The sequence below is a fragment of the Oncorhynchus mykiss genome, chromosome 30 (assembly GCF_013265735.2).
Source record: "Oncorhynchus mykiss isolate Arlee chromosome 30, USDA_OmykA_1.1, whole genome shotgun sequence".
NCBI lineage: Eukaryota > Metazoa > Chordata > Actinopteri > Salmoniformes > Salmonidae > Oncorhynchus > Oncorhynchus mykiss.
In genome coordinates this window covers 5,331,627-5,353,823 of record NC_050570.1, presented here as the reverse complement: position 1 = coordinate 5,353,823, position 22,197 = coordinate 5,331,627, and the positions used below count along the sequence as shown (strand labels likewise).

General features: G+C 42.2%; 1 protein-coding gene and 1 long non-coding RNA gene across 3 annotated transcripts in view; both read left to right on the top strand.

Annotated features, from left to right (window-relative positions):
• kcnc1b (potassium voltage-gated channel, Shaw-related subfamily, member 1b) overlaps nt 1-9,884 on the top strand; it is a 71,965-nt gene extending 62,081 nt beyond the window's left edge. The window contains exon 4 of one of the 2 annotated variants that reach the window (XM_036968853.1): nt 9,325-9,884. In XM_036968853.1, the coding sequence (XP_036824748.1) occupies nt 9,325-9,458 (134 nt within the window). In that variant the 3' untranslated portion in view covers nt 9,459-9,884. Of the gene's footprint in view, nt 1-2,154; nt 2,703-9,324 lie in introns of those variants that run through there. The other variant, XM_036968852.1, reaches the window with a different exon arrangement.
• On the top strand, nt 3,613-5,858 carry LOC118945784. Its single transcript, XR_005040890.1, has 2 exons — nt 3,613-3,850; nt 3,962-5,858. It is a non-coding gene; the product is annotated as an uncharacterized LOC118945784 (long non-coding RNA).
• Nucleotides 9,885-22,197: the final 12,313 nt, after the last annotated feature.

Below are 22,197 nucleotides of genomic sequence, written 5' to 3'. Positions count from 1 at the left end.
ATATTCTCCAATATACTATAGCTTCCAACATATTATCCAGTATACTATAGCTTCCAACATATTCTCCAGTATACTATAGCTTCCAACATATTCTCCAGTATACTATAGCTTCCAATATATTCTCCAGTATACTATAGCTTCCAACATATTATCCAGTATACTATAGCTTCCAAAATATTCTCCAGTATACTATAGCTTCCAACATATTATCCAGTATACTATAGCTTCCAACATATTCTCCAGTATACTATAGCTTCCAACATATTCTCCAGTATACTATAGCTTCCAATATATTCTCCTGTATACTGTAGCTGCCAACACATTATCCAATATACTGTAGCTGCCAACATATTCTCCAATATACTGTAGCTGCCAACATATTCTCCAATATACTGTAGCTGCCAACATATTCTCCAATATACTGTAGCTGCCAAGATATTCTCCAATATATTGTAGCTGCCAACATATTCTCCAATATACTGTAGCTGCCAACATATTCTCCAATATATTGTAGCTGCCAACATATTCTCCAATATATTGTAGCTGCCAACATATTCTCCAATATATTGTAGCTGCCAACATATTCTCCAATATATTGTAGCTGCCAACATATTCTCCAATATATTGTAGCTGCCAACATATTCTCCAATATACTGTAGCTGCCAACATATTCTCCAATATACTATAGCTTCCAATATATTCTCCAGTATACTATAGCTTCCAACATATTATCCAGTATACTATAGCTTCCAACATATTCTCCAGTATACTATAGCTTCCAACATATTCTCCAGTATACTATAGCTTCCAATATATTCTCCAGTATACTATAGCTTCCAACATATTATCCAGTATACTATAGCTTCCAAAATATTCTCCAGTATACTATAGCTTCCAACATATTATCCAGTATACTATAGCTTCCAACATATTCTCCAGTATACTATAGCTTCCAACATATTCTCCAGTATACTATAGCTTCCAATATATTCTCCTGTATACTGTAGCTGCCAACACATTATCCAATATACTGTAGCTGCCAACATATTCTCCAATATACTGTAGCTGCCAACATATTCTCCAATATATTGTAGCTGCCAACATATTCTCCAATATACTGTAGCTGCCAACATATTCTCCAATATATTGTAGCTGCCAACATATTATTGCCCACTCAGGTGGTAGGTGTCTGTCAACTTGTTGTCTGCTCTTCTAAACCATTCCAGTACCACCCTTTGCATGCATGCAGCTGAACTATCTCCTGCCACATCTGATGCATGTAGTGCATGGACGATAATGCTTTCGTTGACCTCACTGACTAACTGAAATCTGTTGACTTTTGTGTTTGGAGAAAAACTAAAACAAGAAAGCAACAGGTTGTAAGAAATACAAAGACATTTTGACACATTCTTAGAAATGTATTGGCTTGTACTTGAGTGAAAACACTGCAATGTACTGTAGTGAAAACACTGCAATGTGCTGTAGTGAAAACACTGCAATGTGCTGTACTCAAAACACTGCATTGTACTGTACTCAAAACACTGCAATGTGCTGTAGTGAAAACACTGCAATGTGCTGTAGTGAAAACACTGCAATGTGCTGTACTCAAAACACTGCAATGTGCTGTACTCAAAACACTGCAATGTGCTGTACTCAAAACACTGCAATGTGCTGTACTCAAAACACTGCAATGTGCTGTAGTGAAAACACTGCAATGTGCTGTACTCAAAACACTGCAATGTGCTGTACTCAAAACACTGCAATGTGCTGTACTCAAAACACTGCAATGTGCTGTACTCAAAACACTGCAATGTGCTGTACTCAAAACACTGCAATGTGCTGTACTCAAAACACTGCAATGTGCTGTACTCAAAACAGTGCAATGTGCTGTACTCAAAACACTGCAGTGTACTGTACTCAAAATGTTCAGTGCCCTGTGCTCAACTTTCAGTGTACTGTACTTAAAACCTTCAGTGTACTGTACTTAAAACCTTCACTGTACTGTACTTAAAACCTTCAGTGTACTGTACTTAAAACCTTCAGTGTACTGTACTTAAAACCTTCAGTGTACTGTACTCAAATCTTTCAGTGCATTGTACTCAAAACATGCTGCACTGTACTGTACTCAAAACACTCTCTGTTTTCCAACTGAAGGTTATGACAAGCCTTGGAGCGCCCTAAACAGCATGTCTGGCATGAGCGTGAGTGGCCTGGGCGGCCATGACACCTCTGGAGTGTCGTCCTCCTGCGTTGCCGCGCTACCCTGCAGTCCATCCTGTCTCATCCAGCACTCCCACTCCCCCATCCCATCCATTCTCTGAACTCTAGCATGGTTCACCAGGACACTTTGGCCCTGTCCAGAATCAACCCCTAACGGTAGCCCCGGACAACCCACTAGACACTTGTGGAGATCTGAGAGGATTGGATAGGTGTAGGCAATATGGTGATAGCGCCACCTAGCCTATCAGAGGGCAAGGTGGAGTTGTCACCATATTTTATTGCGTAGTTACACCTCTCCAATCCTCTCAGATCTCTAGGGGTTGTTTCTGGACACATCCTATCACTATGTGACCTGACCTCTCTCTACTTCTCTCTCCTCTCTCTACTTCTCTCTCCTCTCTCTACTGCTATCTCCTCTCTCTACTTCTCTCTCCTCTCTCTACTGCTCTCCCCTCTCTCTACTGCTCTCCCCCCTCTCTACTGCTCTCCCCTCTCTCTACTGCTCTCTCCTCTCTCTACTGCTCTCTCCTCTCTCTACTGCTCTCTCCTCTCTCTACTGCTCTCTTCTCTCTCTACTGCTCTCTTCTCTCTACTGCTCTCTCCTCTCTCTACTGCTCTCTCCTCTCTCTACTGCTCTCTCCTCTCTCTACTGCTCTCCCCTCTCTCTACTGCTCTCTCCTCTCTCTACTGCTCTCTACTGCTCTCTCCTCTCTCTACTGCTCTCTTCTCTCTCTACTGCTCTCTTCTCTCTCTACTGCTCTCTTCTCTCTCTACTGCTCTCCCCTCTCTCTACTGCTCTCCCCTCTCTCTCCTCTCTACTGCTCTCCCCTCTCTCTACTGCTCTCCCGTCTCTACTCTCTACTGCTCTCTCCTCTCTCTACTGCTCTCTTCTCTCTCTACTGCTCTCCCCTCTCTCTACTGCTCTCCCCTCTCTCCTCTCTACTGCTCTCCCCTCTCTCTACTGCTCTCTCCTCTCTCTACTGCTCTCTTCTCTCTACTGCTTTCCCCTCTCTCTACTGCTCTCCCCTCTCTCTCCTCTCTACTGCTCTCTCCTCTCTCTACTGCTCTCTCCTCTCTCTACTGCTCTATCCTCTCTCTACTGCTCTCCCCTCTCTCTACTGCTCTCTCCTCTATACTGCTCTCTCCTCTCTCTACTGCTCTCTCCTCTCTCTACTGCTCTCTCCTCTCTCTGCTCTCTCCTCTCTCTACTGCTCTCCCCTCTCTCTACTGCTCTCTTCTCTCTCTACTGCTCTCCCCTCTCTCTACTGCTCTCTTCTCTCTCTATTCTCTCTCCTCTCTCTACTGCTCTCCCCTCTCTCTACTGCTCTCCCCTCTCTCTACTGATCTCTCCTCTCTCTACTGCTCTCTTCTCTCTCTACTCCTCTCTTCTCTCTCTACTGCTCTCTCCTCTCTCTATTGCTCTCTTCTCTCTCTACTGCTCTCCCCTCTCTCTACTGCTCTCTTCTCTCTCTACTGCTCTCCCCTCTCTCTACTGCTCTCTCCTCTCTTTTGGTTTTACTCTTGCCCTTACTCCCGCGTTCCTTTTTTGCTTTCCTTTTTTCTGTTTTTTTTCCCCCATCTCCAGTTTATCTCCAAATTGAAATAATGGTACAACTGCTCCCAAGACAAGGTCTTAGCATGGGAGTCTCAGCTGCTCCCAAGACAAGGTCTTAGCATGGGAGTCTCAGCTGCTCCCAAGAAAAGGTCTTAGCATGGGAGTCTCAGCTCCTCCCAAGACAAGGTCTTAGCATGGGAGTCTCAGCTGCTCCCAAGACAAGGTCTTAGCACAGGAGTCTCAGCAGCTCCCAAGACAAGGTCTTAGCATTGGAGTCTCAGCTGCTCCCAAGACAAGGTCTTAGCATGGGAGTCTCAGCTGCTCCCAAGACAAGGTCTTAGCATGGGAGTCTCAGCTGCTCCAGTACATTGTCACACGAGCCTCTTTGCATGGATTGCCTAGTTCAGAGGCAGAGATAGCTCCAGTAAAGCATTGTTGATATACTAGTCTGTTATGTGATTCTACAGGATATTATCCCCTATTGTCTATTTGTTCTACCTTTCTATCATTGCCTGTTGCTCTGTTGTTTTTGATTTCTCATACTTTTTTCGTTCTATATTAACAACTTTCTCATCTGCTTTTTTATAACAAAACTTGTGAAATAAAGACAATTTCATAAGATGTATTTAACCCCTGCTTTAAAATGTTTATGATGCTGAAGCTATGGTTTTACTTATTGGGAGCGAACAGCTGCCTGCTGTTGTCCCAAATGACACCCTATTCCCTACATAGTGCACTACTGGCACCCTATTCCCTACATAGTGCACTACTTTAGACCACAGACCCTATGGGCCCTGGTCAAATGTTGTGCACTTTATAGGGAATAGGGTGCCATTTGGGACGCAGGGGGTTGTTGAGTATCTCCCATTAAGTATTTCCTTGTTGCAAAGTGAAGAATTCTGAATACAGGATGTGTATGATGAGACAAAGACTTTATATATCTGAGAGTGGCAGTATAGATTTCACATCTGGAATGAGTAGAGATCTGATGATGATTCTAGAATGATGATGATTCTAGAATGATGAAGAGATTTAGAATGAGGATGATTCTAGAATGAGCAAGAGATTTAGAATGATGATGATTCTAGAATGAGCAAGAGATTTAGAATGATGATGATTCTAGAATGATGAAGAGATCTAGAATGATGATGATTCTAGAATGATGAAGAGATCTAGAATGATGATGATTCTAGAATGATGATGATTCTAGAATGATGATGATTCTAGAATGATGATGATTCTAGAATGACCATTTTTTCTGAGACTAGTGATGATGATACGTTTTTGTCAACAGAAACTAAACTTTGGTTTCATTTGCATGTGTTGCATGAGATTATGTTCAACGAGAAGCTAACTGTGTCACACGTGAGAAAAACATGTTGCGTTCTTTAAAAAGCTTCTCCTTCCGTTTATTATGCACATTCTGAAGCAGCTTATTCTATAGCAAGAGACTCATAGCAGAACTATTCATGTAGCTGCCATGTTTTGCCTTTCCCAAATTCATGTATTGTTTACTTACTGTGTGGTTTTAGGAAATCATTTTTTATATAGGAACCTACTTTCAAAAGAGTAACACTTGACTTAATATACCAGACTTCATTAAGATTTACTAGTGAGATAATATGAACTGTTTTGCAGTTTAACAATACATAATGATACATGACATGATGATATATCGTTTACACCTGTACTTAGGCAGTAAAACATAGAGAAAAAGCACTTTATCAAGTCTCGAGTTGACTTATTTATCAGACAAATTAAATCCTAATAAAATATATATCCTGCTTTATTTGGGCAAGGTTTTCCATTTCCTTTTGTCTGATCATGTCTCTTCTTCTGTGGTGGTGCTTGATGTTAACTGTTAAAACCCTTTGTGAAGATTAAATATCAAAAGAGATACAGGTGGAACTATATGTTCGTACGTAATGCAATTATATAAGGGTCCAGTACAGTACAGTACAGTATGTTTTTTTTTTGGGGGGGGGGGAGCATGTATTTTACATTATGCAAAAGAAAAGTATTCAAATACAAAATGTAAATACAAATAAATCATTGCATGAAATAAATTTTGTAATACAACAGTGTTTTAGACTCTGTTTTTTTATTTAACAGACAAAACATGCATTCATGTTTGTAACTTTTTTCCGTTAGCATATAGCTAGTCCGTTGTATAGCCTATGGTTCATGGGTGTGTGGGGTTCAAAGAGTGCTTCCATGACTTGGGACTATGGGAGAGCATGACGCAATGTCCAAACAAAGCATGGCAACTACTGACTGAACCTCTGACACAACAACAGCATGATGTGGGCATGAGTATCGACATTCTCAACAATCTTTAACCTTTAGGAAACAAACAGTACATCTCCGTCTGATGCCTTTGCCTTGATTCTAAGCATGGGATGATACATGGTCAAACTGACACCTTTACCATGATGACAAGCAGAGCGCATTTTATTTACTGTCATTCCACCACCCGCCGCCATACACAGTTCTAGTAGAGATATCCTAGTCTACCTGTCCTCTACACTGTTCTAGTAGAGATATCCTAGTCTACCTGTCCTCTACACTGTTCTAGTAGAGATATCCTAGTCCACCTGTCCTCTACACTGTTCTAGTAGAGATATCCTAGTCTACCTGTCCTCTACACTGTTCTAGTAGAGATATCCTAGTCTACCTGTCCTCTACACTGTTCTAGTAGAGATATCCTAGTCTACCTGTCCTCTACACTGTTCTAGTAGAGATATCCTAGTCCACCTGTCCTCTACACTGTTCTAGTAGAGATATCCTAGCCCACCTGTCCTCTACACTTCTAGTAGAGATATCCTAGTCTACCTGTCCTCTACACTGTTCTAGTAGAGATATCCTAGTCTACCTGTCCTCTACACTGTTCTAGTAGGGATATCCTAGTCTACCTGCCCTCTACACTGTTCTAGTAGAGATATCCTAGTACACCTGTCCTCTACACTGTTCTAGTAGAGATATCCTAATCTACCTGTCCTCTACACTGTTCTAGTAGAGATATCCTAGTGTACCTGTCCTCTACACTGTTCTAGTAGAGCTATCCTAGTCCACCTGTCCTCTACACTGTTCTAGTAGAGATATCCTAGTACACCTGTCCTCTACACTGTTCTAATAGAGGTATCCTAATCTACCTGTCCTCTACACTGTTCTAGTAGAGATATCCTAGTCCACCTGTCCTCTACACTGTTCTAGTAGAGATATCCTAGTCCACGTGTCCTCTACACTGTTCTAGTAGAGATATCCTAGTCCACCTGTCCTCTACACTGTTCTAGTAGAGATATCCTAGTCTACCTGTCCTCTACACTGTTCTAGTAGAGATATCCTAGTCTACCTGTCCTCTACACTGTTCTAGTAGAGATATCCTAGTCTACCTGTCCTCTACACTGTTCTAGTAGAGATATCCTAGTCTACCTGTCCTCTACACTGTTCTAGTAGAGATATCCTAGTCCACCTGTCCTCTACACTGTTCTAGTAGAGATATCCTAGTCTACCTGTCCTCTACACTGTTCTAGTAGAGATATCCTAGTCTACCTGTCCTCTACACTGTTCTAGTAGAGATATCCTAGTCTACCTGTCCTCTACACTGTTCTAGTAGAGATATCCTAGTCCACCTGTCCTCTACACTGTTCTAGTAGAGATATCCTAGCCCACCTGTCCTCTACACTTCTAGTAGAGATATCCTAGTCTACCTGTCCTCTACACTGTTCTAGTAGAGATATCCTAGTCTACCTGTCCTCTACACTGTTCTAGTAGGGATATCCTAGTCCACCTGTCCTCTACACTGTTCTAGTAGAGATATCCTAGTCCACCTATCCTCTACACTGTTCTAGTAGAGATATCCTAGTCTACCTGTCCTCTACACTGTTCTAGTAGAGATATCCTAGTCTACCTGTCCTCTACACTGTTCTAGTAGAGATATCCTAGTCTACCTGTCCTCTACACTGTTCTAGTAGAGATATCCTAGTCTACCTGTCCTCTACACTGTTCTAGTAGAGATATCCTAATCCACCTGTCCTCTACACTGTTGTAGTAGAGATATCCTAGTCTACCTGTCCTCTACACTGTTCTAGTAGAGATATCCTAGTCTACCTGTCCTCTACACTGTTCTAGTAGGGATATCCTAGTCTACCTGTCCTCTACACTGTTCTAGTAGAGATATCCTAGTCTACCTGTCCTCTACACTGTTCTAGTAGAGATATCCTAGTCTACCTGTCCTCTACATTGTTTTAGTAGAGATATCCTAGTCCACCTGTCCTCTACACTGTTCTAGTAGAGATATCCTAGTCCACCTGTCCTCTACACTGTTCTAGTAGAGATATCCTAGTCTACCTGTCCTCTACATTGTTCTAGTAGAGATATCCTAGTCTACCTGTCCTCTACACTGTTCTAGTAGAGATATCCTAGTCCACATGTCCTCTACACTGTTCTAGTAGAGATATCCTAGTCCACCTGTCCTCTACACTGTTCTAGTAGAGATATCCTAGTCTACCTGTCCTCTACACTGTTCTAGTAGAGATATCCTAGTCTACCTGTCCTCTACACTGTTCTAGTAGAGATATCCTAGTCTACCTGTCCTCTACATTGTTTTAGTAGAGATATCCTAGTCTACCTGTCCTCTACACTGTTCTAGTAGAGATATCCTAGTCTACCTGTCCTCTACACTGTTCTAGTAGAGATATCCTAGTCTACCTGTCCTCTACACTGTTCTAGTAGAGATATCCTAGTCCACCTGTCCTCTACACTGTTCTAGTAGAGATATCCTAGTCTACCTGTCCTCTACACTGTTCTAGTAGAGATATCCTAGTCCACCTGTCCTCTACACTGTTCTAGTAGAGATATCCTAGTCTACCTGTCCTCTACACTGTTCTAGTAGAGATATCCTAGTCCACCTGTCCTCTACATTGTTTTAGTAGAGATATCCTAGTCTACCTGTCCTCTACACTGTTCTAGTAGAGATATCCTAGTCCACCCGCCGCCATACACTGTTCTAGTAGAGATATCCTAGTCTACCTGTCCTCTACACTGTTCTAGTAGAGATATCCTAGTCTACCTGTCCTCTACACTGTTCTAGTAGAGATATCCTAGTCTACCTGTCCTCTACACTGTTCTAGTAGAGATATCCTAGTCTACCTGTCCTCTACACTGTTTTAGTAGAGATATCCTAGTCTACCTGTCCTCTACACTGTTCTAGTAGAGATATCCTAGTCTACCTGTCCTCTACACTGTTCTAGTAGAGATATCCTAGTCCACCTGTCCTCTACACTGTTTTAGTAGAGATATCCTAGTCCACCTGTCCTCTACACTGTTCTAGTAGAGATATCCTAGTCTACCTGTCCTCTACACTGTTTTAGTAGAGATATCCTAGTCCACCTGTCCTCTACACTGTTCTAGTAGAGATATCCTAGTCTACCTGTCCTCTACACTGTTCTAGTAGAGATATCCTAGTCTACCTATCAACCATCTCCATCACAAAGATGTCATTTGTTGTAATAATTGTCTGTGTTGTTTTGTTTTTGATGTGTTTGTAGAGACCACCCAGCGACAGCCTCGGAGCAGACCAGCAGCATCAGACTCAGTTTGTGTAATGAACCATGGTGTTCCCACCACGATATGTCTGTCCCATAATAAGACCCCCTCACCGCAACACCAGCCCCCCATCTGATAATACAGTAGCCTTGTTTGTTGTGTGTATAAAATTTGCAGTTTTTAAACAAATGGGTGTTACACTGGCACCTCATTCCCTATGTAGGGCACTACTTTTGAACAGGATTATTCCCACCTACTGTGTGCAAGCCCTCGGTCAAAAGCAGTGCACTACATAGGGAATAGGGTGCCATTTGGTTTTAAGACGCATCCTAACTCAGCATCGGTGTAGCACAGAGGGAGTGTTGTTGTCAAGCCTCATGTAGCTCAGTATCTGTGACTGGTTATTGTGCTGTAATGTGCTGTAATGCTCTGTGCCTATTGTTTGGTGTGTATGTGCCTGTGTATACACTTTTGTGTGCAGAAGGTGTGTACTACTGCTAGTACTCTCAAAGGTTTTTGGGAGTGATTATCAAATATTTGTGTGCTGCTTCTGTGCTGCTTCTGTTTTAAAAAAAAAAAAAAACGTGTTTACTTCGATTACTTATATCCATAGAACTAGAATGAGATTCTTTTTATATCCATAGAACTAGAATGAGATTCTTTTTATATCCATAGAACTAGAATGAGATTCTAGAATGAGATTCTTTTTATATCCATAGAACTAGAATGAGATTCTAGAATGAGATTCTTTAATGAGATTCTAGAATGAGATTCTTTTTATATCCATAAACTCGAATGAGATTCTAGAATGAGATTCTTTAATGAGATTCTAGAATGAGATTCTTTATATATCCATAGAACTAGAATGAGATTCTAGAATGAGATTCTTTAATGAGATTCTATTTCTATCACCCCTTCCCCAAAAAATTATCAGCAAGTCTTCATATTTATTTACCTAGGCAAGTCAGTTAAGAAAAGATTCTTATTTTCAATGATGGTCACGGGCAGAATGACAGATTTTGTACCTTGTCAGATTCGATCTTGCAACCTTGTGGTTACTAGTCCAACGCTCTAACCACTAGTCTACGCTGCCTCCCAAAATGAGGATAATATGAGGATAATATTATTAACAAAAATTATTAACAATAATGATAATAATAATATTAATAATAATGATAATATTAATAATAACAATAATGATAATGATAACATTAATAATAGCAATTAACAATAATGCTAATAATAACAATGATAATGATATTAATATTAATAATAGCAATAACAATAATGATAATAATAATATCAATAATAACAATAACGCTAATGATAATAATTATAATATTAATAATAACAATAATAATGTTAATAATAATATTAACAATGACCATAATAATAATGGGGATGATATTAATAATAACAATAATGATAATATTAATAATAATGATAATAGTAATATCAATAATAACAATAATGATAATGATAACATTAATAATAACAATGAACAATAATGGTAATAATAACAATGATAATGATAATAATATTAATATTAATAATATCAATAACACTAATGATAATGTTAATCATAATATTAATAATGACCATAATAATAATGGGGATAATATTAATATTAATAATAACAATAATGATAATGATAATAATAATATCAATAATAACAATACCGCTAATGATAATAATAATACTATTAATAATAACAATAATAATGATAATGGGGATAATATGAATAATAACAATAACGATAACGATAATAATAATACAATTAATAATAACAATAACGATAATGATAATAATAATACAATTAATAATAACAATAACGATAATGATAATAATAATACAATTAATAATAACAATAATAATGATAATGGGGATAATATGAATAATAACAATAATTAAAATATTATTAACAACAATAATAGCCTTTTGCACTGGTTGCGCCTGTGAACTTTAGCATTCCTTTCATTAGAATTGAATATATCAAAGTTAGGAACTAAATACTGTATATAAGAGACCAAACACAATATATGAAATACTGTATATCCACATAGGAGACCAAACACAACAACATTCAATATCATTATTAATAAAAACACACCACAAATTCCTCTTCTGTTGATCACTAAGCCAAGGCATTACAACGACCAGATCTGCTGGTTAAGCAAATCCCCCCTTAGGGCTACCTTCCTGATAGAAAATGCCACACATTATTTATGCATATCAAGTATCAACATAAGATTGCAGTTGAGTAACATCGAGTACATCTTATTCAATGTCATGACTGTAGGATGAAAATACCAAATTAGCTACAGTCACCCTACATTTTCAACAGACAATCATGTGCAACACACATCATTTTAATGTTATTTTTTTTAAAAACTTTTAGCATTTGAGGGCACTTAATAGGTAAAAACCAACCTAACCTTAAATCATAGCCAGAATATTGTCGCTCATCGTAGTGAAAAAAGTGCCTCTGTTTTTATTGAATCGTCCACGTTGTCTTCACCGACATCGATGACCAGTCAGTGTGGTCGTTCAGCTGTCAGTCACGTCGATGGTCAGTAATAATAGACGAGCTTCTGAAAGCAACCTGTTCCACTGTCAGGGTCGCATTCAAAACAAATAATAACAGGCAGGCAAGGCAGTATAACAAACTCAACATGTATAGATATTCAAAGGTGAATAATATACAAAAAAGTAATAATTTAAAAAAAGTACTAGTCATTTGGTTGTAAAAACATATATTTGGTAATACTTCGCCTACTGTCTGCTGGGATAATACTTTATTACTTCTTTATAAGCATATGTGCACTTTTATAATGTCTAATTATAAGGCTTATAACATCTTGTGTTTCTATATGTGTAATATGTACAACCCACTCCAAATGACTTATTTGGTCACAATGAGACGATAAGACATTGCTGTATAACCACGTCATAATGCATTATACCTGCAGGCTTTAAGTAGAAGTGTTATCAACCAATTTACATCCTTTGTAATATTAAATACACTAGTTATTGTTATCCAGTGGTTATTAAGGGACCAGCATTTTTTTATGAAAACAACTGCAAAAACACTGCCTACTGATGTCGATATGCTTCCTGACAGAACACAGCTGGACCAATGGTTGCCAATGGAACTCACTGAGCACAATGGGAGGAAACTATGGTGTCCATCATGGACCAAACAACAGGGTCGTGTTCATTAGGAAGCAAACGGAAGTAGACCGAGTGAAACGTGGAGGGACTTCACATTGTCCAATGATAAAACCACATTTTTGTTTCCGTTGTAAAATGTTTTGAAACGTTTTGCGTTGCATGCTCTAATGAATACGACCCAGCAGTAATCCTTTATAACAGAATCACGAACACAACAAACAGGCCACTAATGCTGTTTTGTGACACAGGAACAGTGTGTGTTTGGTTTGAACAACATACATTTTGTGCGTATAGTTACTTAATTAAAAACAAACAAGGTGTTCGTTCCCTTCAGTGATCGTTTCAACTGGTTTGTTGTCTAAGGATTTCTGTGTATTTTTTTCCTGACCAGTTCAGACCAGTTCTGACCAGTTCAGAGTCAGACTTGTACAATAAATAGTGAAAAAAAAAATGAAATAAAAAAACACATCATTATTTTTCAGTGTGTTGATTTATTTTTTTGAAGAAGGTTCTTTGTTCATCTTCTTTTTATGTCAATTTGGTCGATTATGTTGATAATTTCATGTCAGTGACATCAATGTTTTTAGGCTCCCTACCAGTCTCAAATCGTAAATTCTTTGCACAGATAAACTTACACAATGAAATTGAAGCATATTCTGCTAACTGTATGGTCTCTACAGCTTTATTCTAAAATTGATTAAATAAATGTTTTCCTCATCAATCTACACACAATACCCCATAATGACATCACAATACCCCATAATGACATCACAATACCCCATAATGACATCACAATACCCCATAATAATTTTCACAAAGTGAAAACTCTTTTTAATTTATTACAAATAAAAAAACAGAAATACAACTGATTTAAATACATTTTCAGACCCTTTGCTATGAGACTCGAAATTGAGCTCAGGTGCATCCTGTTTCCATTGATCATCCTTGAGATGTTTCTACAACTTGATTGGAGTCCACCTGTGCTAAATTCAATTGATTGGACATGATTTGGAAAGGCACACACCTGTCTATATAAGGTCCCACAGTTGACAGTGCATGTCAGAGCAAAAAACAAGCCAGGTCGAAGGAATTCTCAGTAGAGCTGCGAGGCAGGATTGTGTCAAGGCCCAGATCTGGCAACGGGTACCAAAACATTTCTGCAGCATTGAAGATCCCCAAGAACACAGTGGCCTCCATCACTGTTAAATAGAAGAAGTTTGGAACCACCTAGGCTTTTCCTAGAGCTGTCCGCCCAGCAAAACTGAGCAATCGGGGGAGAAGGGCTTTTGTCAGGGAGGTGACCAAGAACCCGATGGTCACTCTGACAGAGCTTTAGAGTTCCTCTGTGGAGATGGTAGAACCTTCCAGAAGGACAACCATCTCTGCAGCACTCCACCAATCAGGCCACTCCTCAGTAAAAGGCACAGGACAGACCACTTGGAGTTTGCACAAAATGCACCTAAAGGACTCTCAGACCATGAGAAACAAGATTCTCTGGTCTGATGAAAGTAAGATTAAACTCTTTGGCCTGAATGCCAAGCGTCACATCTGAAGGAAACCTGGCCCTATCCCTACGGTGAAGCATGGTGGCGGCAGCATCATGCTGAGGGGATGTTTTTCAACGGCAGTGACTGGGAGACTAGTCAGGATCGAGGGAAAGGTGAACGGTGAAAAAGTACAGAGAGATGAAAACCTGCTCCAGAGCACTCAGGACCTCAGACTGGAGTGAAGGTTCACCTTCCAACAGGACAACGACCCTAAGCACACAGCCAAGAAAATAAGTTGCTTCGGGACACGTCTCTGAATGTCCTTGTGTGGCCCAGCCAGAGCTTGGACTTAAACACGAGAGAACATCTCTGGAGAGACCTGAAAATAGCTGTACAGCGACGCTCCCCATCCAGCCTGACAGAGCTTGAGAGGATTTGCAGAGAAGAACGGGAGAAACTCCCCAAATACATGTGTGCCAAGCTAGTAGCATTTTACCCAAGAAGACTCAAGGCTGTAATCAATGCTAAAGGTGCTTCAACAAAGTATTGAGTAAAGGATCTGAATAATCGTTTTTTTTATAATTATTTTTTTAGCAAACATTTCTACAAATCTGTTTTTGCTTTGTCATTATGGGGTATTGTGTGTAGATTGAGGGATATTTTTTTTTTTTTGTGTGTGTGTGTGTGTGTGCGTGTGCGCGTGTGCGTGTGCGCGTGCGTGTGTGTGTGTGTGGCTGGGCAAAATCACCAAGACATAATATCCCAATAAGGTCATACGCATCATGTATGGACTTGGGCTAGACGTACAGTACGTTTTGGGAAGACATGGGAGGGGAGGGGGGGGGGTCATAGGGTCATACGCATCATGTATTGGACTTGTTCATCTGACATGCAGCCATGTTACGGGGGTCAGGGGAGGGACGTATGGACATGTTACGGGGTCAGGGGAGGGACGTATGGACTTGTTACCGGGGTCAGGGGAGGGACGTATGGACATGTTACCGGGGGTCAGGGGAGGGACGTATGGACATGTTACGGGGGTCAGGGGAGGGACGTATGGACATGTTACGGGGGTCAGGGGAGGGACGTATGGACATGTTACGGGGGTCAGGGGAGGGACGTATGGACATGTTACCGGGGGTCAGGGGAGGGACGTATGGACATGTTACCGGGGGTCAGGGGAGGGACGTATGGACATGTTACGGGGGTCAGGGGAGGGACGTATGGACTTGTTACGGGGGTCAGGGGAGGGACGTATGGACATGTTACGGGGGTCAGGGGAGGGATGTATGGACTTGTTACCGGGGGTCAGGGGAGGGACGTATGGACATGTTACCGGGGTCAGGGGAGGGACTTATGGACATGTTACCGGGGTCAGGGGAGGGATGTATGGACTTGTACCAGACGTATGTGTCTTGTGTATCCACCTCCCCGAACACCCCCCCCCCCCCACAAATCATATCCATCAATGGGACGGGCTGCTCTGGCACGGCGTGGGAAAAATGTTGGCTTCTGTCCCCGACTATACATCACTCACCACAACAATATTTATTAGGACGTTTTACCGTGACAATACAGACCTGGGGCCGTATGTATCAATTGTCTCAGAGTAGGACTCCCCCCCCCCCCCCCAGTCCATGTAATATTATTAATTCTGACCTAAAAGGCTAAACTGATCCTAGATCAGCACTCCTACTCCAGGCTGCTTTCTCTGTATGGGCTCCTAGAACTGAGGCAGTGTGCCATCGATATATATGTATATATATTTTTTTAAGTTACAAAGGGTATTATAATTTACAGTTCATAATAAATTAAAAACGTGCACAATGTTTTGTGTTACTCTGCCCCTCCCCCCCTCCCCGCTACCAAAAAAACCCCCAGATTTTATTACTGCTTTGTTTATTTTGCTCAGCTTCAACCCACATACTTGACATCATTTACAATTTCCTCCTCCCAGATTTTCACAGAGACTACATCCCTCAGAGACTGAATTATAATGATTCATGTCTTATCGATGCATATTACCCTCAGAGACTGAATTATAATGATTCATGTCTTATCAATGCATATTACTCTCACGCCACAGACCCAGCTGGCTTTTCCTCTGCCATAGAGCTAAACCAATAGAAAGGACATTGGGTTTGAATCTGTGGCAGAAGCGGCCATGTTGCCCGGGTACAGGCCTGATAAGCTAGCTCAAACGCGCTAGTTTCAAACTAGTGTAGCTTGTTCTATCTCCCCGTCCTCTGTAGACTTCTCTTCACCTGTCCTCACAGCACACGATGCCATTGAGTGACCAGCTCCACAGCCAATCGGAAGAGGCCCGGAGGGCAGGAATGGACTGTGGTTGACGTCTGACGTCTGTCCTCAGAACTGTCCCAACACATTCCATGTTCGTTCCACACACAGGAGAGCAGGCGAATGCCTGAAGAGGAGAGAGGAGAGGAGATAGTGGTCAGTCAGTCAGATAACAAGACAGGAGATTACTTGCCTGGTCCCAGACCATAGGAGTTGGCGAGATAGCACAAACTGACCAGGCTAAGATGAAGACAGCGCAAACTGATCTGGTGTGACCAGGCTAAGAGAAGACAACACAAACTGATCTGGTGTGACCAGGCTGAGAGAAGACAGCACAAACTGATCTGGTGTGACCAGGCTAAGAGAAGACGGCACAAACTGATCTGGTGTGACCAGGCTGAGAGAAGACAACACAAACTGATCTGGTGTGACCAGGCTAAGAGAAGACAACACAAACTGATCTGGTGTGACCAGGCTAAGAGAAGACGGCACAAACTGATCTGATGTGACCAGGCTAAGAGAAGACAACACAAACTGATCTGGTGTGATCAGGCTGAGAGAAGATGGCACAAACTGATCTGGTATGACCAGGCTGAGAGAAGAGATCAACAACTAGAAAAGCAAAACAAATGGTTGGGCACAAACACATTTCCCAACTATTTTGGCAGCTAACAGAGACTGGATGTTGACGGTAGCAAAGACGGGTAGGTTCGAGCTAACAGAGACTGGTCAGTTGGAGCTAACAGAGACTGGTCAGTTGGAGCTAACAGACTGGTCCGTTGGAGCTAACAGAGACTGGTCAGGTGGAGCTAACAGAGACTGGTCAGTTGGAGCTAACAGACTGGTCAGTTGAAGCTAACAGAGACTGGTCAGTTGGAGCTAACAGAGACTGGTCAGTTAGAGCTAACAGACTGGTCAGTTGGAGCTAACAGATTGGTCAGTTGGAGCTAATAGAGACTGGTCAGTTAGAGCTAACAGACTGGTCAGTTGGAGCTAACAGACTGGTCAGTTGGAGCTAACAGACTGGTCAGTTAGAACTAACAGACTGGTCAGTTGGAGCTAACAGACTGGTCAGTTGAAGCTAACAGAGACTGGTCAGTTGGAGCTAACAGAGACTGGTCAGTTAGAGCTAACAGACTGGTCCGTTGGAGCTAACAGAGACTGGTCAGGTGGAGCTAACAGAGACTGGTCAGTTGGAGCTAACAGAGACTGGTCAGTTAGAGCTAACAGACTGGTCCGTTGGAGCTAACAGAGACTGGTCAGGTGGAGCTAACAGAGACTGGTCAGTTGGAGCTAACAGACTGGTCAGTTGAAGCTAACAGAGACTGGTCAGTTGGAGCTAACAGAGACTGGTCAGTTAGAGCTAACAGACTGGTCAGTTGGAGCTAACAGATTGGTCAGTTGGAGCTAACAGAGACTGGTCAGTTGGAGCTAACAGAGACTGGTCAGTTGGAGCTAACAGAGACCGGTCAGTTGGAGCTAACAGAGACTGGTAAGTTGGAGCTAACAGACTGGTCAGTTGGAGCTAACAGACTGGTCAGTTGGAGCTAACAGAGACTGGTAAGTTGGAGCTAACAGACTGGTCAGTTGGAGCTAACAGACTGGTCAGTTGGAGCTAACAGACTGGTCAGTTGGAGCTAACAGCCTGGTCAGTTGTAGCTAACAGACTAGTCAGTTGGAGCTAACAGAGACTGGTCAGTTGGAGCTTACAGAGACTGGTAAGTTGGAACTAACAGACTGGTCAGCTGGAGCTAACAGACTGGTCAGTTGGAGCTAACAGAGACTGGTCAGTTGGAGCTAACAGACTGGTCAGTTGGAGCTAACAGATTGGTCAGTTGGAGCTAACAGAGACTGGTCAGTTGGAGCTAACAGAGACTGGTCAGTTGGAGCTAACAGAGACCGGTCAGTTGGAGCTAACAGAGACTGGTAAGTTGGAGCTAACAGACTGGTCAGTTGGAGCTAACAGACTGGTCAGTTGGAGCTAACAGAGACTGGTAAGTTGGAGCTAACAGACTGGTCAGTTGGAGCTAACAGACTGGTCAGTTGGAGCTAACAGACTGGTCAGTTGGAGCTAACAGCCTGGTCAGTTGTAGCTAACAGACTAGTCAGTTGGAGCTAACAGAGACTGGTCAGTTGGAGCTTACAGAGACTGGTAAGTTGGAACTAACAGACTGGTCAGCTGGAGCTAACAGACTGGTCAGTTGGAGCTAACAGAGACTGGTCAGTTGGAGCTAACAGACTGGTCAGTTGGAGCTAACAGACTGGTCAGTTGGAGCTAACAGACTGGTCAGTTGGAGCTAACAGAGACTGGTCAGTTGGAGCTAACAGAGACGGGTCAGTTGGAGCTAACAGAGACTGGTCAGTTGGAGCAAACAGACTGGTCATTTGGAGCTAACAGACTGGTCAGTTGGAGCTAACAGAGACGGGTCAGTTGGAGCTAACAGAGACTGGTAAGTTGGAGCTAACAGACTGGTCAGTTGGAGCTAACAGAGACTGGTCAGTTGGAGCTAACAAACTGGTCAGTTGAAGCTTACAGACTGGTCAGTTGGAGCTAACAGAGACTGGTCAGTTGGAGATAACAGAGACTGGTCAGTTGGAGATAACAGAGACTGGTCAGTTGGAGATAACAGACTGGTCAGTTGGAGCTAACAGACTGGTCAGTTGGAGCTAACAGACTTGTCAGTTGGAGCTTACAGAGACTGGTCAGTTGAAGCTAACAGAGACTGGTCAGTTGGAGCTAACAGACTGGTCAGTTGGAGCTAACAGACTGGTCAGTTGGCGCTAACAGAGACTGGTCAGTTGGAGCTAACAGAGACTGGTCAGTTGGAGCTAACAGAGACTGGTCAGTTGGAGCTAACAGAGACTGGTCAGTTAGAGCTAACAGACTGGTCAGTTGGAGCTAACAGATTGGTCAGTTGGAGCTAATAGAGACTGGTCAGTTAGAGCTAACAGACTGGTCAGTTGGAGCTAACAGACTGGTCAGTTGGAGCTAACAGACTGGTCAGTTAGAACTAACAGACTGGTCAGTTGGAGCTAACAGACTGGTCAGTTGAAGCTAACAGAGACTGGTCAGTTGGAGCTAACAGAGACTGGTCAGTTAGAGCTAACAGACTGGTCCGTTGGAGCTAACAGAGACTGGTCAGGTGGAGCTAACAGAGACTGGTCAGTTGGAGCTAACAGAGACTGGTCAGTTAGAGCTAACAGACTGGTCCGTTGGAGCTAACAGAGACTGGTCAGGTGGAGCTAACAGAGACTGGTCAGTTGGAGCTAACAGACTGGTCAGTTGAAGCTAACAGAGACTGGTCAGTTGGAGCTAACAGAGACTGGTCAGTTAGAGCTAACAGACTGGTCAGTTGGAGCTAACAGATTGGTCAGTTGGAGCTAACAGAGACTGGTCAGTTGGAGCTAACAGAGACTGGTCAGTTGGAGCTAACAGAGACCGGTCAGTTGGAGCTAACAGAGACTGGTAAGTTGGAGCTAACAGACTGGTCAGTTGGAGCTAACAGACTGGTCAGTTGGAGCTAACAGAGACTGGTAAGTTGGAGCTAACAGACTGGTCAGTTGGAGCTAACAGACTGGTCAGTTGGAGCTAACAGACTGGTCAGTTGGAGCTAACAGCCTGGTCAGTTGTAGCTAACAGACTAGTCAGTTGGAGCTAACAGAGACTGGTCAGTTGGAGCTTACAGAGACTGGTAAGTTGGAACTAACAGACTGGTCAGCTGGAGCTAACAGACTGGTCAGTTGGAGCTAACAGAGACTGGTCAGTTGGAGCTAACAGACTGGTCAGTTGGAGCTAACAGATTGGTCAGTTGGAGCTAACAGAGACTGGTCAGTTGGAGCTAACAGAGACTGGTCAGTTGGAGCTAACAGAGACCGGTCAGTTGGAGCTAACAGAGACTGGTAAGTTGGAGCTAACAGACTGGTCAGTTGGAGCTAACAGACTGGTCAGTTGGAGCTAACAGAGACTGGTAAGTTGGAGCTAACAGACTGGTCAGTTGGAGCTAACAGACTGGTCAGTTGGAGCTAACAGACTGGTCAGTTGGAGCTAACAGCCTGGTCAGTTGTAGCTAACAGACTAGTCAGTTGGAGCTAACAGAGACTGGTCAGTTGGAGCTTACAGAGACTGGTAAGTTGGAACTAACAGACTGGTCAGCTGGAGCTAACAGACTGGTCAGTTGGAGCTAACAGAGACTGGTCAGTTGGAGCTAACAGACTGGTCAGTTGGAGCTAACAGACTGGTCAGTTGGAGCTAACAGACTGGTCAGTTGGAGCTAACAGAGACTGGTCAGTTGGAGCTAACAGAGACGGGTCAGTTGGAGCTAACAGAGACTGGTCAGTTGGAGCAAACAGACTGGTCATTTGGAGCTAACAGACTGGTCAGTTGGAGCTAACAGAGACGGGTCAGTTGGAGCTAACAGAGACTGGTAAGTTGGAGCTAACAGACTGGTCAGTTGGAGCTAACAGAGACTGGTCAGTTGGAGCTAACAAACTGGTCAGTTGAAGCTTACAGACTGGTCAGTTGGAGCTAACAGAGACTGGTCAGTTGGAGATAACAGAGACTGGTCAGTTGGAGATAACAGAGACTGGTCAGTTGGAGATAACAGACTGGTCAGTTGGAGCTAACAGACTGGTCAGTTGGAGCTAACAGACTTGTCAGTTGGAGCTTACAGAGACTGGTCAGTTGAAGCTAACAGAGACTGGTCAGTTGGAGCTAACAGACTGGTCAGTTGGAGCTAACAGACTGGTCAGTTGGCGCTAACAGAGACTGGTCAGTTGGAGCTAACAGAGACTGGTCAGTTGGAGATAACAGAGACTGGTCAGTTGGAGATAACAGACTGGTCAGTTGGAGCTAACAGACTGGTCAGTTGGAGCTAACAGACTTGTCAGTTGGAGCTTACAGAGACTGGTCAGTTGAAGCTAACAGAGACTGGTCAGTTGGAGCTAACAGACTGGTCAGTTGGAGCTAACAGACTTGTCAGTTGGAGCTAACAGAGACTGGTCAGTTGGAGCTAACAGAGACTGGTCAGTTGGAGATAACAGAGACTGGTCAGTTGGAGATAACAGACTGGTCAGTTGGAGCTAACAGACTGGTCAGTTGGAGTTATACACCACTAGTTGGTAGTTGGTTATACAACACTAGTTGGTTATACAACACTAGTTGGTAGTTGGTTATACAACACTAGTTGGTTATACAACACTAGTTGGTTATACAACACTAGTTGGTTATACAACACTACTTGATTATACAACCCTAGTTGGATATACATCACTAGTTGGTTATACATCACTAGTTGGTTATACATCACTAGTTGGTTATACATCACTAGTTGGTTATACATCACTAGTTGGTTATACAACACTAGTTGGTTATACAACACTAGTTGATTATACACCACTAGTTGGTAGTTGGTTATACAACACTAGTTGGTTATACAACACTAGTTGGTTATAAAACACTAGTTGGTTATACAACACTAGTTGGTAGTTGGTTATACAACACTAGTTGGTTATACAACACTAGTTGGTTATACAACACTAGTTGGTAGTTGGTTATACAACACTAGTTGGTAGTTGGTTATACAACACTAGTTGGTTATACAACACTAGTTGGTTATACAACACTAGTTGGCTATACAACACTAGTTGATTATACAACACTAGTTGGTTATAAAACACTAGTTGGTTATACAACACTAGTTGGTAGTTGGTTATACAACACTAGTTGGTTATACAACACTAGTTGGTTATACAACACTAGTTGGTAGTTGGTTATACAACACTAGTTGGTAGTTGGTTATACAACACTAGTTGGTAGTTGGTTATACAACACTAGTTGGTTATACAACACTAGTTGGTTATAAAACACTAGTTGGTTATACAACACTAGTTGGTTATACAACACTAGTTGGTAGTTGGTTA